Source organism: Camelus ferus, chromosome 15 (assembly GCF_009834535.1).
Source record: "Camelus ferus isolate YT-003-E chromosome 15, BCGSAC_Cfer_1.0, whole genome shotgun sequence".
In the NCBI taxonomy this organism is placed as follows: Eukaryota; Metazoa; Chordata; class Mammalia; order Artiodactyla; family Camelidae; genus Camelus; species Camelus ferus.
The window spans coordinates 23003564-23022992 of record NC_045710.1 but is presented as its reverse complement, the minus strand read 5'-3'; the positions used below and the strand labels follow the sequence as shown (position 1 = coordinate 23022992).

Genomic DNA, 19429 nt, shown 5'->3' with positions numbered 1-19429 from the left:
CTACCTATGTAACCTGATCTAGGAAGTGACATCCCTTCAATATTGCCAATATTTTATTGGTTAGAAACAAATTAACCAAGGGAAGAGAATCACACAGGGCCATAAATACCAGGAGGCAGAGATCACTGGGGCCATCTCAGAAGCTGGCTCACTAACTTCCTAGCACAGAGTAAATTCATAATGTTTCAGTAATTATATTCCAAGTGAAACTATAGAACCTGGGATCAGTGCAGGAGGCAGTCTGTTTTGGTGGAACACTGCAGGCAAGAATAAATAACCCAGTGTTAATCACTGCTCCCTTTGCAAATCGGGACCCTATTGTAAGAGCAGTCTTGGAGCAGGAAAAGTGGTCCCTCTTACCTCCGTGGACCCCTCTCGCCTGTCTGCCGTGACTATTTACAGGACCAAGCTCAGCCAGGACTTTCATTCAAGTCCTCAGACTCGCACAGGCGCTGGGAAAGGAAAGACTCTCTTTTGTTCTGTGCAGATGAAATAAGATACTCTTCATTCTGTCTGATCTGGTTCATACCCCTTCCTAGGACTGCCTCTTTCACATAAAGAATGTACCAGCTACATTCCTGAAGATGAGAAACCAAATGCTGTCAGGGCTGATTTGTGATTCTTGTGATTCTCAGAGGAAGAAAGCAAAGACGGAGGGTTTTATCTAAATGCATGTAACAGTTAGAGAAAGACACTAGGATTGGCCGGGTTGGGAGGCAGCTAATAAAATACGGTGTCTTTGATCTGTAGGTCACCAGTTTGTTTAGGGTTGCCCTGAGAAATTCCCCTGAAATATGTGTTTTTGGAATTCTTCCAGGAAAGCTAAAACCTTAGGGTTATCTTTTTCTTTTTTTCTTGTAGTGCGCTGGGTTTTGATTTATCATTCCCTGTGAAGTTACGGGTGAGATTTCACCTTTACTTGTTCACAAACCATCCAGGCACACAAAAGTGCTCTCCCTGAAAGTGGTGGTGTGGGCAGCCTCAGGATTCCTATTACAACTTAAAGGGAAATCACCACCCCAGCCAGAGCTGTCGAGTGGAGGGGCCCAAGGCCTTGCTATTTCAACTTGGCCATCAGGCATCAACAGGGACTTTTTCCATCACACTACGGAGCCCAGAGGAAGTGCCACAGGATATTAAACATGTCAACACCATGCTTTTCAAGAAGAAATGTGAGAAGCTGGCTTTGGTCACCAAGATGGCCACACTCTCTCAGCGAGTCAAAGCTGGCCGGATTCCCTTAGGTTGGTACCCCATTATTTATCCAGACAGAAACATGGAAAGCACAGGATGTAAACTATGTTAAACAAAAGAAATAGAGAATTTAAAGTATACTATCAACTTATCCACATTTTGGTCTTAGGGTAAAACCACTTCAGCGTTGTAAAAAGCCATATTTTGTTTAAGGTGTTTGATAGGAGTGGGTGACTGGATGGAGACCAACCTCATAAAGTTAATGAGGTCAAGTTTGGGTTTGTGATGTCAAATTTCACCTCAAAAAGAGGTATGCTTTCTCAAAAGTCAATTTTATGATTTTCAAGGAAAAGGAGTCAGAACTCCTCCAAAAGAAGGAAAGGCCAAAAAGGTAGAAAAAGTGCAAAGATCTGGAGGGGAATACACACTCAGATCTACATTAAGCGCAACTGGACTATTTCTAATATTTTAAAGCTTTTTACTACAAACTATGACACACATTCAGAAAAATGAACAAAGCCAAAATGTATAACTCATTGATTTGGCAAAAAAACCATGTTAACCAGGACCCAGGTGAATTAATGATATTGCCAACTGCGAGAAGCCCTTCATACATGCTCCCAGCCATCACCCCTGTGCACCCACAAGAGTAACCACTGTCTGGAGTTTTGCGGGAATCACTTCCTTGCATTCCTTTACAGTTCTAACACCTATGCATGCATCACTAAGGATCATAATTTCAGCTTCTTTTTGAGCTTGATATTATATACATGGAAACATGCAGCATGCATTTTTTTCTTCATGTCTGGCTTCCTTCGCTCACCATAATGTTTGAGAGGTTCACTCATATTGCTGTGGTGCAGCTATAGTAAATTCATTTTCACTGATGCATACTATTCCATTGCATAACTATCCCACCAATTATGTATCCGTTTTACTGTTGGTAGATATTTGGGTTGATTCCATTTGAAGACTATAATGGATAATGCTGCTAGAAACATTCCTGAATGAGTGTATGTGTGAATGCGTTTGTGCTGTGCATACATGTTCACCTAGGAGTAAAATTATTTGGTCACAGGGTATGCATATCTTCAGTCAGTAGATATTGCTCAACTGTTTTCCAGAGTGTTTGTATCAATTTATACTCTTATCAGCAATGTTTAAGAGTTGTTGTTTCTCCATATCATCACCAACACTTGGTATGCACGGTCATTTCAATATTAGTCATTCTGTTGCATATGTGGTCATCTCATTGTGACTGTAATTTGTATTTGATTACTGAGTCTCTGATGACTGAATCAGAGAATGTTTCTGCAGTTTTATTGCCCATTTGGTTATCCTCTTTTGTGAGATGCCCAGTTTTTTTAGTTGAGTTGGTTGTTTTCCTCATTGACTTATAGTTTTTATTCATTTATTTTTAATATTCTGAATATGCATCCTTTTTCAGTTATATTACAAATATCTACTTCCTTTTAGCTTCGATTCCTCTTGTCATGTCTTTTGATGAACAGAAGCTCCCAATTTTAATGTAGTTCAGTATTTTTTAAAGTGTGCTTTTTGTTTCTCATTTAAAAAAAATCTTTACCTCCCTCAGTGTCATGAAAATATTCTCTTATATTATCTTTTAGAATCATTATTATTTCATATTTAGGTCTAATCACTTATAGCTGATTTTTGATGTATGGTGTGAAGTCAGGGATCAAGATTCATTTTTCTATACAGATATCTAAATACTTGGTACCATTTATTAAAAAGATTATTTTTCTCCACTGTTTTGCAGTGCCACCTTTGTCATAAATCATGTGTCTGTATATGTGTATTTCTGGACTCTATATTCTATTTCATTGTTCTTTTTGTCCTTGCATCAATATTATACTGTCTTAATTATTGTTGTTTTATAATAAGTCAATATCTGGTAGCATGTCTTCAACTTTGTTTTTCAAGATTGTTTAGCATTCTCAACACTTGAATTTCTATATATAGTTTAAAATTACAATTTTAATTTCTACAAAAAAATCTAATGGAATCTTGATTAAGACCACTTTGGACTCTAGATCTGTTTGGGGAGAAACAACACCTTCAGTATACTGAGTTTTCCAATTGATGAACATAGTATTTCCTACCATTTATTTAGTTAGGACTTTTAAAATTTCTCTGAAAATGTTTTAGTTTTCTATTGAGGTATTTGCCATCTTTAAAAAGATTAATTCCTAAGTATTTGAAATTTATGCTATTATAAATGGTATCATTTTCCTTTTTAAAATCCCTGAAGGGTGTGTATATGTATAAATTGAGATGTTGATTTTAAAATCTATATGGAAATTCTAATTTTGAGAATAATTTTCATCAGTTCTGAAGAGTTTTCAGCTGTAAGCTCTTCAAATGCCTCTTTCTTATTCTCTTTTAATATCCTTCTGAAATTCTGATTTGAAACATCCTTCTGGAAATCTGTCCTCCATGTGTTCTAGATTTGCTTTTACTTTTCTCCTTTTTGATATGAGTGGGCTGCATTATCTCCAGAGCTATCCTTTTCTTCACTCATTCTCTCTTCAGCTCTGTCTAATCTGCTGTTTAACCCAGTGGTTCTCAAAAGAGGGTGATATTATCCTTCAGGAGACACTTGGCAATGTGTGGAAACATTTTTGGTTGTCACAACTGGGAGAGGCATGCTACTGGCATCTAGAGGACAGAGGCCAAAGACGCCGGTCAGCATCCTACAATGCAGACAGCCCCCTACAACAAAGAATTATTCAGCCTAAATGTCAAAAGTGTCAGGTTGAGAAACTGGTTTAACCTATCTACTATTATTAATTTCAATTATTGTATTTTTCATTTCCCAAAATTTAATTACAGTTCTTCAAATCTTTCTAAAACTTTGTCTTTTTTTCTAAGTTCAAAGTTGATTTCCTCTTTTATTTCCTTAAACATTAAAAAATGTACTTTTCCTATATTCTGTAATTTCAACATCTGTGGTTTTTGTCAATCTTATTCTGCTGTTGTTTCAACTGATTCTTATCCATGGTGCTGTATCTATTGGTGCATCTCTGATTTTTTTTTCTTCCAGTTTTACTGAAATGTAATTGACATACAGCACTGTATAAATTTAAGATGTAGAGCATAATGATTTGACTTACATATATCATGAAATGCTTATCACAGTAAGTTTAGTGAGCATCCATCATCTCATATAGACACAAAATTTTAAAAATAGAAAAAATTTTTCCTTGTGATGAGAACTCTCAGGATTTACTATCTTAACAACTTTCATATGTAACACACAGCAGTGTTAATTATATTTATCATGTTGTACATTACATCCCTAGTACTTATTTACCTTATAGTTGAAGTTTGTACCTTTTGACTACCTCATCCCCTTCTCTCTCCCCCACTACCTGCCACTGGTAACCACAATTCTGCTCTCTTTTTCTATGAGTTTGTTTGTTTTTGAAGTATAATTGATCACAACACTATGTTAGTTCCTGTTACACAACGTAGTGATTCAATATTTCTATACATTTCAAAATGATCACCATGGTAAGTCTAGTTACAGTATGTCACCAAAGATATTACATCATTATTGACTATATTCCCCACACTGTGTATTTCATACACGATTCATTTATTTTGCAGCTCTAAGTTTGAACGTCTTAATCTCCCCCATCTATCTTTCCTCTCCCCACACTCCTCCCTTCTGGGAACCACCTGTTTGTTCCCTGTATCTATAACTCAGTTTCTGTTTTTTTATGCTTATTTGTTTTGTTTTCAGATTCCACACACAAGTGAAATCATACAGTATTTGTCTTTCACTTACTTCACTTAGCATATACCTTCTAGGTCCATCCATGTTGTTGCAAGGCAAGATTCTTTCTTTTTTTTTAGTGGCTCAGTCATATTCCTTTGTATGTATGTATGTATGTATGTATGTATGTATGTATGTATGTATGTGTGTGCATATCTATATATCTATATCTATATATATCTCACACCAGTCAGAATGACTATCATTAAAGAACACAAATAACAAATGTTGGCAAGGATGTGGAGAAAAGGGAATCCTTGTACACTGCTGGTGGGAATGTAAATTGGTGCAGCTACTGTGGAAAACGGTATGGAAGTTTTTCAAAAAACTAAAAATAGAACTACCATCTGACCCATCAGTTCCACTCCTGGGTATATATCCAGAAAAAAAAAACACTAATTAAAAAAGATACATACACCCCCAATGTTCATTGAAGCATTGTTTATAATTGCCAAGGTATGGAAGCAACCTAAGTGTCCACCAACAGATGAATGGATAAAGAAAATGTGGTACCTATATATACAATGGAATGTGACTCAGCCATAAAAAAGGATAAAGTTTTGCCATTTGCAGCAACATGAATGGACTTGGAGGGCATTATGCTAAGTGAAATAAGTCAGACAGAGAAAGACAAAAACTGTATGATATCCACTTATATGTGGAATCTAAGAAATACAACAAACTAATGAATAAAACAAAAAAGAAGCAGACTCACAGATATAGTGAACAAACTAGTGGTTACCAGTAGGGAGAGGGAAGTGGAGAGAGGCAATATATGGATGGGGAAAAAAGGGTTATTATGGGATTATGTAAAATCATGTCTGTTAAACTTTTGAAAATTATAAACCACTATAGAATTTAAACAATCTTTCATTCAATAAAAAAATTTGATATTAAGTATTAAAACTCCCTTCCATATCAGTATAAAGGAATATTTATCAAGATCAAAACATAAAACAAATTTTATTAAACAGTTTCTTAGCTTGATTTATAACTTTTAAATAATTTAGACACATGGTACGTGGGCCTCCATTTGTACTCTGGCTTGAAGCCCCACCAGGTTAAAGGTAGGCCTACTTTCATGTGTTTAATTTTAAAGCTTAGTAAATTAAATTCTTTTAAAAAGTCTCTCTCTCTTTTTCTCTCATATGTGTATGTGTATATTTATATAAGAAAGAGCCTAAAAGAATATGCAGAAAAATGTTAACGTGGTTATCTCCTACATGGGTGGGATCTGGGGTGATTTACTGTTTTTCTTCTAGCTTATTTGTATTTGTTAATTTTTTGACAATGAACATGGAATGGAACACTTATGTAATTTATTAAAGGGGGAAGGTGAACATTAATCAGGACATACCTATGCCCCCCAAAATAAATAACCTTGTATCCTACTGGGTATGGTCAGGGGAGGCAACTGAGCATGTGAAGCACACTCTAGTTCTGCTACTGATACATACTTTCTGTGAAAAAGAACTGTTGGGGGCACGAGAAGGTTTTCTGGGCAGACAGCTGTAAAAATACCAAGACACTTTTATCAGCCCTGGAACCAGACATCTTACAGGTCAAACTGATTTCAGTAAGTAGAGTGATGAAGGGCACATAGAAGACCGGAAAAATTTCTGCAGCATTGTTTCTCAAGCCCCAGGGTCATGACCCCTATAGGGATTACAGAAACCGGAGCCAAGTTGCTGGATGCCCCCTTCCAGGGACTCCACTAGTCCCTGGGACTCGAAAGACCATCCACAATGCCCCTTTCTCTTGATCATAACAAGAACTAATTGTGCTCAGTTGCTCACAAAATACTTTGCACACATCATCTGATATGACTCCTACAGCAATTCTGTCTGGCCTATAGGATGGCTATTTGCTAAGGAAACTGAAGCCCTAAGAGATTCAGGTGCTCAGGTGTGCTCACAGCTAGGAAGTGATGCAGCTGGGACTTAATTCCAGGTCTTCTAACCCTGAGTTAATCCTAGGCAGTCAATTCCCCATTTGTTCTGCCTACTCTTGCCCAGCACCAACCCAAGAAATCCTCACGATAGGAACTTGGTTTTGTTTCTCCTTCACTTCATAAAAATCCATCACATTCTTTCTTTCCTTCTGCTATCCACACTTGCAGCCCAGAAATGTGGGAAAGTTGCAGCAGAATAAAAATGCTGAGAATCATGACACTTGGGCATCGAGGTCCAGCAGTACTAGATGTCATTAAGCTCCCAACTGAGGAACAGAAGTGGTTTTATCAATGCTTATTATCAAAGGGTTTCTAAGACACTCTTACTCATATTTCTGTTAAACTTTTTTTTACTTTCAAAGCACTTCTATGTGCATCTTCCCGATCTTGTTATATAGCATCTTTTTCGTATGGATCACTGACGGGCCACAGAGAGGTTAAGGACTTCCTCAAGTCATGGAGCCTTCAAGAAGCACTTCTCTGTCTGTGAGCAGCAGTGTGTATTAATGTCTGTTTGCCTACTGAGACTGATGTTTATTTGAGCCCTCAGTCTGGAAAAAGTTAGCAATGCAAAGGGTTAGCTCCTTAACAACATTAATGTGATTTACCTCCCCGCACCCCTTCCTGGCAATAATACCACAAAAAAGATTCCAAAATGGCTGACACTTACTGTTCAGAAGACCACTTTCCTACTATCCATCTTCTGCCTCACAGTCCTTGGCAGGAGTCCCTTTCGTAGATCACAATGTTGGCACAGGGCCAAGAGATGGTGTGGTTGACTCATAGGTCACTGTGGTTTATAAGAAGTCAGCATAATAAAAAGGGAGGCAGATCTGACATCACTGGCAAGGGAAGAATTTGAGTGTTGTACCAAGTGAGCTAATTACAGCCAGCTCTGACAGCACGGGAGGAGAGAAGGCCTTGCTGAACAAGGCCAAGCCCAGGGAAGGAGAGGTCCACAGAGAAGCCCAACTACTCTACTAAGAGTTTGCAAATCTCCTCAGAATTGACATTAACTTGTTATTTATCCCCAAGTCAAAGGGAAAAAACAAAATCTGTTCAAGTGAACTCCTTATTAACCACATTCTTAACCAGTGTGAAGGAGTAGGTACTTTATAATAAAGTCATGAGAACACATACACAAACACACACACAACTGGTTTCTAAATTGGCTTCGTTGAGAGCTGCATATCCTTAGGAAAAAGTACCTCTTTGTCCACTAAGCGACTGCAATTTAAAAAAATAAGAAAAGAAAAAAGTGTCAAGATAAGTTCAGCTTTTATAGTCCATGTGGTGAAAACCTAACGCAGCTACAATTATTATTAGACCTTGGTCTGTGAAAGACTCTGTAAGAGTTAAAAGCAAGCCAGCGCTACCTTCAGCCCATAAGGGATTACTCTTTTATTAGCATAGTCTTGGGATTAGTGGAAATGTCTATCTAATGAATGCAGCTACTGTATTTGAGCACATGCCTGAATAAGCTTGTTGATTGAAACCTATCTATTTATAAGCACTTCTGCACGTTGTGAAAAATTCATCTCTATCACCACAGCATGGCGCCCACCATTTGAATAAAGGCTCTTTGCCATTTCACTATAGAGCCTGTTGAATGAACAGGGAGAAAGGAAGTGTGCTGCATCCACCTAACAGGTTTTACTCCTCACTCTTGGCCAGTAAAGTCGTTACCTTATCTAAACAGTGATTTAGGTTAATGTGGATGTTATACAAACAGAAATGGGGAGAAAAATACTTTTCATCAGACTCACCCAGGGTTTTAACCTAGCAGACTTACCATAATTTGGAGAAATTGTCACAAATAGCCCAAACTGGCCAGACCTCTGCTTACGTCACAGTCTGGAAAGCAGGTGGATTTACAACACATACTCGGTATCACTTCTTTACGTTTCTGCTTGTGAAAGCACACTAGGAGGTGTCCAACAGAAGCAAGCACAGCATGAAGAGAAAAAATAGCCTTGATGCGTAATTGAATACATCAATGCTTTCAATGTTAGGGGTCCTCACTACTGTACAGAGGCTCCATTGGAGGTAAGGCCAAGCTCTCCACCCCTACGTGGGAACCTCAAAGTCCATTCTGGGATTCTGCCGTTCTGAACCTCACCACTCCACCCACCACTCCTCAACATACACCCCAAGGCTCTGTTTCCCAGACTCAGTGCCAGCTCTCTAAGCTTCCTGAGTTTGGGGTTTGGGTGTAAAGAATAGATTTCTTATTCCCCTGGGGTTTATTTTAACTCCTCTGCAGTTAAGGTCCCTGTTTACTATACTGCTTCTTTGGAAAAAGGTAAAGACTTCATAAAAATTTTAAGGCAAAATTATCCTAAATCATCTTAACAGACCACAGACGATTGTTAACTGAGACCTCACAGAACTTCTCTCCTTGAAAAACTTTATAAACAATGACAGGCAAACTTCCCAGGTGTCCCACTGTTAGGAAGAGAAGATTGAAATCAGCTCATCATTGGAAGCTTTTTCTAGTCCCCACATAGCAAGGAGAAGGAATGCAGGCTTTAGCAGTCTTGAATTCTCACTGTTTCTCTTTCTGGAGCTTGCGAACGTTAGCTTCCTGGTGACACCACAACCCTATCTGGTGCTTGGTGAGAGCCCAGCAGCTTGCAGCAATTAGTAGTAGTATTCACGCTCTGGGAATTCAATAAAGATTAGAGGATACCATCTTTTATATTTTTCTAGTTGACAAAGCAAAAAAGTAATTCTGAAAACAAATGTTTTAATACTAAAAAACCACAGTTGAAATTTATAAAAGATAAGGCGTTTGGAAAGAGCAAATATTTAAATCATAATATAGCAATACGAAGCACCAAAGACTCTACGGGAAATGAAACGTAGCTGTTTAACAGATACTGTTACTGCCTCTGCAGCTGGGTGAAAGTGCTTTGAGAGATACTAAGAATTTGATGGGAGGTACTATTATCACAACACTCATTCTACAGATGAAAGAATCAAGCACCAGAGTGTGAAGTACTAAGTGTTAGGAGGTGGTAGAGACGAGGTTTTGACAAAACCCAAGCTTCTCCTACTTTACTGTAGTACCTCCCCACACACTTCCTTCAGTTATGTTAAACATTCACCAAAGTAAGATTACACAATGTAACTAATAGGTCTAGACCTTTAAAAGACTGCCTCTAATAGCTCTTTTGTGAGATCATTTCAAGAAAACAGAGGTGTAGGGCAGCTTCCTGGAGACTTTGGTCCAGTATAGCATTTGAGAACAGGACTGGAAGGGAATAATCCTTTTGTGACTTGGTTTGTGACAACTCACACTCACCAGTGCCATTCTACCTTGAGCCCAAAGGAAAACAAACTGAGAATTCGAAATTTCTAAAACTTGGAAAATTTTCTTCAATATTCTACTCGATTCCTGAAATCTTTTCTCTTTTCAGTATTTGTTTGTTATCTACTGGGGTTCACAACTAGGTACTGATAAAAGAGTTAATCTTCAAACTTCGTTCCCTCCCTCCCTCCCTCCCTCCATCCAACCATCCATCCCATCCATCCATCCATCTACCCACCTATTCCCCAATGGCTTCCATAAAAGATATCAGTGGACATTTAATGTTAACTCATGCTATGATATAATTTTATTGGTCTTTCTCATAGTTACTGTCTCTGTAAGAGAAACTGCTAAGACATACATCAACTGTTTTTTAAAGGCTAGTATGACACTAGAAAAGAGAAGCAGGTGGTTGAGGAAAAGAGGCACTGGCAGGCATTCATAACCAAAATTCACTGATGAAAAATTTTTAAAACTTTTTTAAATGTTCAGAATACTTACATTTGTGGATTATGTATTTTTAAATTCCCAAAGGCAGTAGAAACTCACAAAGCAGCAAGGAATAGGAATTATTCACATTTTATAAATAAGAACATGGAAAACAGCAAGGGTCAAATGACTTATACATGGGACCCAACATTCAGCAACCCAAGCCAGACCAAATTCCTTACTATGACTTTTGTAGTAAGATTATTAAGCTCAGCTGCTGCCTTCAATATTTGTTTCCAGACATTACTAAGAAAACATTTTACTTTGGCATTTTTGTAATATGGCACCATTTATAGCTGTCTTCACTCAGAGTAACCTTATTAAACAACCACCTTTAAGGGCTGGCAGTATATATAATGTGGAGGGTCAGCCTGGTTCCTAGTGGCTAATGGCTCAGTCAAAATTTGAGTTGTATCAGTTTTTTCATGCATTTTCTTATTTAGAAGTTAGACCATACCCACGGTTCTAATTCAGCTAAGCCTATATCTTTCTAACGCAAATACAAAATCTCAAGAAGTGTAAAGGTTTCCATCACTGAATGTGCTCTTTTATCACTTTTTGGATAATACATCAGCCAACCAAAGAATTCCACACACTTGTAGTGTACGATTTTTTTTTTTCCTGTTTAGACTTTTTCCAAAGAATGATCTAATTCATTTTAGGCTGAGAGAGAATAAATCCCATGCTAAAAAGTATAACTTGTTTTGCTCTTTGTGCTAAAATATTGCAAAAATAATAAAAATAGTGAATTCAATGGTAATTAGCCTAAAGAAAGAGGGAAGGAACGTTTTATTTAACATATTTCAGAAAGTTCAAACATTTGGAAAAATCACAATAGCAAGAACGTTAGCCATAAAAGAGGAATTTATTTAAAAAAAAAAATCAGTATGTTGTGTTTCAGATACACAGGTATAAGAGAAATTTCAGAAGGTGAAGCACCTTTTCCAGAAACCGTCCCCAGGATGGTCAATACTGATTGCGAAACTGGTTGCTTAGGTCTTGAAGCTCTGTTACTAAGGCATCCATAGCTGCTGTTTCATCAGCTAACTCCTGGGAAACTTTTCCACTTGCAATATCTGTAAAAAGTTGCTGCGACATAAAGAATAAAGCAGAACTATCAAAACAAAGAAAATCTCTTTAAAATAATATACAGAATATAGAATTAAAATTCCCTTTTCATAATAATACCACAACATTATAGCAGCAACTGGTGTTTGTTCTGTTCACCATCCTGGAAATGTATAAGCTGCAACAATCAAACATGCCTGAACTTGTGAATTCAAATGAGCTCTGTTCTTCAGAATGGTTGCCCTGAATACTGATTATTCGTTTCAATGTCATAAGATGGTTTTTAGATAAACAGACGTTATTCATCCAAACAAACCAAATCTATCTGTTGTATATATAAGCGAAACAAATATCCTGATTCATATAAATCATATCCTTTATGCTAATTATTTGAAAATTAATTATGGCTTAGGACTGAGGTCACAAAGATTATCAATTTTCAGTAAAAGCAAAAAAGCTCAGCAAAATAAAATAAAAGCACCCTCCAAAAAGGGAACCCTCCTACACTGTTGGTGGGAATGTAATTTAGTGTAGCCATTATTGAAAACAGTATGGAGATTCCTCAAAAAAACTAAAAATAGACTTACCATACGATCCAGCATTCCCACTCCTGGGCATATATCCAGAGGGAACTTTAATTTGAAAAGATACATGCACCCCAAGTTCATAGCAGCATTATTTACAACAGCCAAGACATGGAAGCAACCTAAATGTCCACCGACAGATGACTGGATAAAGAAGTTGTGGAATATTTATACAATGGAATACTATTCAGCCATAAAAAAGACTAAAATAATGCCATCTGCAGCAACATGGATGGACCTGGAGATCATCATTCTAAGCAAAGTAAGCCAGAGAGAGAAAGAAAAATATCATATGCTATCACTTATATGTGGAATCTAAAAAAAAGACAAATGAACTTATTTACAAAATAGAAACAGACTCACAGACATAGAAAACAAACTTCTGGTTACCGGTGGGTGGGAAGGGGAGGGAAGGAATAAATTTGAGATTTGCAGACGCTAACTATATACTATATATAAAACTAGAAACTATATGACTAGATACTATGTACAAAACAGATAAACAACTAGTTTAAGCTACATAGGACAGGGAACTATATTCAATATCTTGTAGTAACCTATAATGAAAAAGAACATGAAAATGAATATATATATGTATATGTATAACTGAACTACTATGCTGTAAACCAGAAACTGACACAATATTGTAAACTGACTATACTTCAATAACATTTTTTTTTTTTAATTTAAAAAAAAAAAGCTCCCTCCTTCTGTAAAAGGAATTGCTGTGGGGGGCATATTGCAAAACACTTCAATAATGTTACCATGGCTGAAACATTCTGGAATGCCACTCTAAGAACTGCCTGCCAAGCCAGCATAGGCGCCCAAGAAAATCAGCTTCAGGATGGCGTGTGTGTGTGTGTGTGTGTGTGTGTGTGTGTGTGTGTTAATCAAAACTGTAATTTACTCAGCTTACCATATCTTTTTCATCAGACCTGACTAGATGATTTGTTCACCAAAATCAAATTTACCATTGAAATATGGCTATATACTACCACAGATGATACTGACAGATCTTCTAAAGAGGGAACCTGGAAGATGTTTTGAAGATGGCATCATGACTGGGCTAAGGTTAGAGTTTCTCATAGTGATTCATGGAGCAAAAAACAGTCACCTGAGTGCCGAACTTCAAAAACATCTTGTAAAGCATTGCCACATGGCTGTGTAGCCACACGGCTGTGTAGCCACACCTTGCACAGCGTTTCACACAAATTGACATACCAACTGCTGCGATGTGATCAGTAGAGAAAACACCTTTGAGGAAAGTAACCTGGACTCACACAGCATGTTTTATTTTTAGTAAGAATTATGGGGCTGGGGGGCAGGGAGAGTACAGCTCGGTGGTAGAGTGCATACTTAGCATGCATGAGGTCCTGGGTTCAACTCTCAGCACCTCCGTTAAAATAAATAATAAATAAGTAAATAAAAACCTAATTACCACCCCTGACACACACACACAGAAGAGAATTACAGTGATTGCAAATCATCATAAATCTGTATCACTTGCTATAAGGTAAGGACGAAGCAGAGAGAAACTGAGGCTTAGAAAGATGGAATAACTTGCTGAGGCTCACATAGGGTGTGAGTGGTAAATCTGTTCCATCTGCAATCCCCGATGCACTGCCCTCATGCCTCCCCTGCAGCAAATCTGTACAATGACAGGGTGCTGAGGGCCAAGCAGTCACTCTGTCCTGGCCAAGCATGGACGGCACGACTTTAGGTGAGTCTCTAGGTTCTACGTAGGAGTTTGTTTCCACGAAGTCCTGGGCCAGGCAAGAAAAAATGAGCAATTCATGCAAACCAAGCCTGCTATTTAACAGTTATCTTCATTCATTTTCACTTTTAAAGTGTTGTGAAAAAGTGTTCTTTTGGAATGCAGTTCTGTTTAGCAAACCCAATTTGTTCAAAAAGTAGAACAGGTATATGATTTACTTACAAAATCAGAGATTCCGAAATATTATATGCAAAAAGGTGCTTTCAAAAGAGGTGTTGGGAAGCAATTTTTCCCATTTTTGGATAATCCAGTTGAGATATAATGAGAACAAAATGTACACACAGATGATGTTCTGAGGCCTCATTTTCAATGTTGGGGACTCTCCCACAATATGAAAGGATGGACAGTATAGGTAAGACTATTTAAGTCATACAAGTATAGGGTCACGTAAAATTAATACATTACAAGAAAAAGCTTTGTCCAGAGATAGGGAAACTTGCGGAGTACATCCTGAAGAAATAAACCATTATGGGTAGGTTAGTGATCTCACCAAAACTAGGAAACTAAGCTCCCAACTCGGGAAGGAGAATCACTGAAAAAGTCTACTACACTGACTTTCTTTGAGAGAGCTCTTGCAGCTTTCTGAGAGACACATAATTCTGAAGTTGTACTGCCCAGATGGGAGGAAATACAGTTCCCCTAGGTAAATTGAAGAAATCTGGTTCCAGCATGCAGATTAATAAGGACAGAAAAATGAGTTAATAATCTAAAGAGGTAAAATGATGCTCTGATCTGAAAACATCAGGCATTAACAAAAAATGCACACTCTGGGAAGGCTTTCACACATGTCCGGAAGCCAGCTTCACACGTCACACACTTGCTCTCAGAAGTGACTTAAAATTAGTTTGCAACCCAAGTGAAGGCAAGTAAAGATTAGAAAATAAAGTATAAACTGTGCTAGAAGTTATAGTCTTCTAAATTCTGCTTGCAGAGGTATACTTGAAACCCGGCTGCGTGGTAGAGTCAGCTGGGAAGTTTACCACAGATTTCTCAGGATCTGTCCCAGACCTGATCTGTCACAGGTAGAGACCTAGAGTCCAGTCTTCAAAAAAGCTTACTTGGTGATTGTCGGTTGTCCCAACCCTAGCACTGGTTCACAGGCTGGTATTTGTAAACTCACAGAATATGTTTTAGATGTTAAGCTAGAGTCACCCATTTTTGTCGAATCTATATACCACCTCCTTAATATCTGTCTCTAAATCAATTTTTTTATTTAAATAAAAGTCTTTTTTAAAGGAAATACTAGAACACTACTCTAAATGGAAAATAAGCAATAACGTTCATGAAATTGTAGGTTTGATGTACTAGTTCTACTTTTTCTGATATGCACTGAAATAAATATATATTAAAATCATATGGTTATGGGGGAAAGGGGTTGAGGAGGGATAAATTGGGAATTTGGGGTTTGTGGATACTAATTACTATATATAAAATAAACAACAAGGTGCTACTGTATAGCACAGGGAACTGTATTTAATACCTTGTAATAGTCTATAGTGAAAAAGAATGTGAAGAGGAAGACATATGTGTGTGTATGTAACTGAATCTGCTGTACACCAGAAATTAACACAACATTGTAAATTGACTATATTTCAATTAAAAAAAAATCAAACGTTTACCCAAGTGCTGCCAGTGGTATCTAAGGCACACTTTGGGAAAAGTGATAATATTGTTTTAATTTAACTTACAGAGAGCATTAAGAGTTGGATTATAAATATTAATTTCAAAGACTCCTAAGTCACTCACGTGTAGGGTGGTTTAGCCACTGGGTCAATGATACCCTCACCAGGACAATGAATCACCTGGGGGCGGATATCTAAAATACAACATGAGCCTAAAATCACCCCTCACGTAAAAGAAGAATTAAGAGCAGCTGATTGATACCAAAGACCTTTTACTCCTATGACAATTTTAATTAATTCCCATTTCACTCTCACCTTTGCTTTAGATAACAAGCCCCGTAAACTAAGTCGAACTGAAGAAAGCACTTGTACAGCCTCTTGGGGATTGGATTTGTTTTTACTGCATTTTATAGCCACTGAAAGACAAATATGGGGAAAACATCTGTTAAAAATGGATAATGATAATTTACAGGGACAAAAATGAACTAATTAGGCTTTCATGGTAACAGACTTCAGAAATATTTCTACAGGGAAAATTTTCATTTGGTATATGGGACATAATTTATGTGCAAGAAGGATCATTTATTGCTAAAAGGAGAATTTTGAGTAAAATGGTGATTTTTGGTGAGTGACAGCTTGTTGGGAAGAGACTCTGAAGACACACATGCACGTGCACGCACACACACACAAAGCTAATGAAATTAGGCGAAGAGACACTAGGGCTAATTGAACACAAGAGAGCAAAAACAGATGCGGCACGTCTTAATGTGGCTTCCCTCAGACTGAGTCTCTAATGAGGACTCTCGATTGCCAATGACACCAGCCAAGGAAGTGACACGCCAGATATTTACAGCTCAATTCTTACTGCATTTTCACACTCAGGGTTTACGTCACCATTCTGGAAGAAGTGATATCTACAACCTAGGTGCCTGCCTTTAGGGAACATGACCACCATCAGGCTCTAGGGTCACGAGCCACATTTGGCATCCATTAGGAAGGAGTGGGGGAGACGTCAGTCACTCGTTCCCAGCAACTCTGCCTCCAGCATTCTGGGGAGCTCATTTTCCTAAAACTTGGAATTATGAAGAGGTATAACCCTCCCTAGCAGAAGGCCCAGACTGCTAATGCTTTTTAAGAACAAGCGAAGAACTTTGTAAAAACATAATGCCTCATATTTCTCCCCTGATTTGTTCGTTTTTGTTGTTCTAAATTACGCTCACTACAAGCAGACCAATAACCAGATCCTATTTTTAAACTACACCAAACAGCGCAACAACTGAAGTCTACTTAGTACCCTGTATCTTAGAACGGGGATCGAAAACACACTTCTTTTTGAATGCAAACTCTTATCTGTTGGTGGAGGTTGCTTGTGCCTGGCAAAATACTTTTGTCAGTCCTTAACATCATCCACGGCTGGTGAGAACTCTGTTTGACATTCTTATTCCAAAGTAATAATTAGACCTTGAAAGGACGCATGGTGATCAACAATGTTACACTCATTTTCAGAGGGCATGGGTAACCTGGAGATAGTGAGGATTACGATGTCTGTGTCCCTTAACAGAGGAAGGTAGTGACTAGCACAGCTGTGGTGCTGGGGCTACTTAATCCCTAGTAACACATCAGAAACAGCCGTGAGTCTGCTTTCACTCCTTCATCGTCAGAGAAAAACAACAACAACAAAAAAAAAAAACAAAAAAATAGAGCAAACAGACAAACACACGCTCTATGAGTCCTTTCCTCAATCCCATTTCCAAAAGGCATTAGAGAGAGACAGAGAGAACCTGCTGTTTCAAATCATCAGGAAATCCAAGACAGACATGCTTCCTCCAGGCAGACTGTAGTTAAAATGCACAACTGTTATTTTAAAAGTTTCCGGATGGCAAAGAAAGAAAGAACTTTTGCCCACTCTTTCCCAGAAAACAGAAGAGCAGAGACTGTAAATGCATACCCTCCAGACAGAACGATGGGTACACAATGACAACACTGTTAGAGAAGGCTCTCCAACACTACGTGGAGACTGCAGTGTCTTACCAAGCTTTCTGAAGCACATGGTTACTCTTAAAAATAGCAACCCAAAAGGGAATCAATCATGCGAGATTTTTTTTTTTAATGTTATATTTCCTTTTCCAGAATTGGGGGAGGCAGAGAAAAGTGATGGGGAGAAAGACAAAAAAGAGAACAGAAATAACAGAGAAACTCAGCTCTTTCTTCGACACAGCACTGGAATACAAAAGCAACACAGAAAAGGTTAAGATTCATCTTCCTCAATCTAAAATATCACTAGAAAGGAAAGGAAAGCATCCACTCAAATATGCTTAAAATGTTGTAGGAGCAGGAACACATAATTCATTAAAGTCGAAGGGAAACTTAAAAGAACGGACGCTTGTTTTTCTCCAAGTATTGCCCAGATGAGGAGGAAAACAGTACCCAAAATAGTTTAAAACCAACTTTAAGATGCAAAATGAAGATTTGTCCTAGAGTACTTCTTTAGCCTGCATATTTATATTTGACAGGCTTAACTGTCACTTAGTGATTACGGAAAATACCTTGGCTTTGACTGTTACAGAGCCTGCTGTTCACAGAAATGTTTAGGGTTGGCAAGTTGAAGTAGATCAGATAAATTCTTCAAAGTAAACTGCACCCTGCTATGACTGTGTACATAATATACCTTAGCACGGGTTTCCCCGAACAGAGCACTGTATCCACAAAGACCAAAGGCATCCAGACTGAACTCTGCCTGAGCCCACCTACCAGGGGGTCAGCACAATCCCAGCCATCCTAGACCATCCCTCCTGGTCTATCAGCCATTATCTCAACCTTTTCTACACGAAATTTCAGCTCTACAGAGTTTAACCTCTACCTTGGCTGTTGAGGGGTAGGCAGCCCAGGAAACTGGATATCTATATGCTTTTGTCAATGATATCAAAGCCCATTTCTAAATTGTCTGAATATTCTGTGACTTCTTTTGAGGCAAAGTTAAACTTGATTCTTGTTCTTCATTTTTCTCTTTTTAGTTTTGAGTTCCTTATCATACAGCTCAGATCCTCTACCCCAGAAAGAACAGAGTGGGGGTAAGAAGGTTAAGATACTAACATTTAAACCACCTGAAAGATACTGTTAAGTGTTTACTATGTTTTTACTTATTGTCCGTAACAACCATGGGTAGAAATTATCCCCATCTTCCCGATAAGGAAACTAAGGCTCAGAGAAGTTAAGTGATGGTGACCCCCAGTCACCTAGTTGGTATGTGGCAGAGCTGGTCCTGGAGCTTGGGTCTCCCTGATTTCAATGTTCTACCCTTTTTATTGTCCCTCGCTGGCTCGCTATTTGGTGTAACTATTAGTTGCAGAACTTAGAGGCGGACTTTAGGATAGGTTCACAGTCCTTGTGATTCAGTTCTTGACACTGTGGCTTCATTACTTTCTTTGCATTGCGTTCTCAGGGCATCACACACCCACATTCAAACATAAATATAAAAATGCATTACTACCTTTCACTAGTGTACTTTTCATTAATGCTGATAATTAAAAGCTGCCTTTATCTGGAATATATTTACCCAGCAGGCATACAACTTTGTATGTAAGGTCATCCCTCCCCTCAAATATTGCCCACTAAATTTCCCAAAGATATGGAATAGA

The 19429-nt window shown here is 38.0% G+C and overlaps 1 protein-coding gene across 3 annotated transcripts in view; it reads right to left on the bottom strand.

The window, feature by feature from the left end:
• Positions 1 to 11585: 11585 nt before the first annotated feature.
• The window catches only part of TTC27 (tetratricopeptide repeat domain 27), a 144032-nt gene continuing 136188 nt past the window's right edge, over positions 11586 to 19429 (bottom strand). Inside the window, exons 19-20 of one of the 3 annotated variants that reach the window (XM_006184609.2) lie at positions 16107 to 16207; positions 11589 to 11832 (exon numbers count right to left, since the gene is read on the bottom strand). In XM_006184609.2, coding sequence (XP_006184671.2) covers positions 11710 to 11832; positions 16107 to 16207 — 224 coding nt within the window. In that variant the 3' untranslated portion in view covers positions 11589 to 11709. Of the gene's footprint in view, positions 11833 to 12833; positions 14159 to 16106; positions 16208 to 19429 lie in introns of those variants that run through there. The other 2 variants (XM_014559194.2, XM_032497325.1) reach the window with 2 other exon arrangements.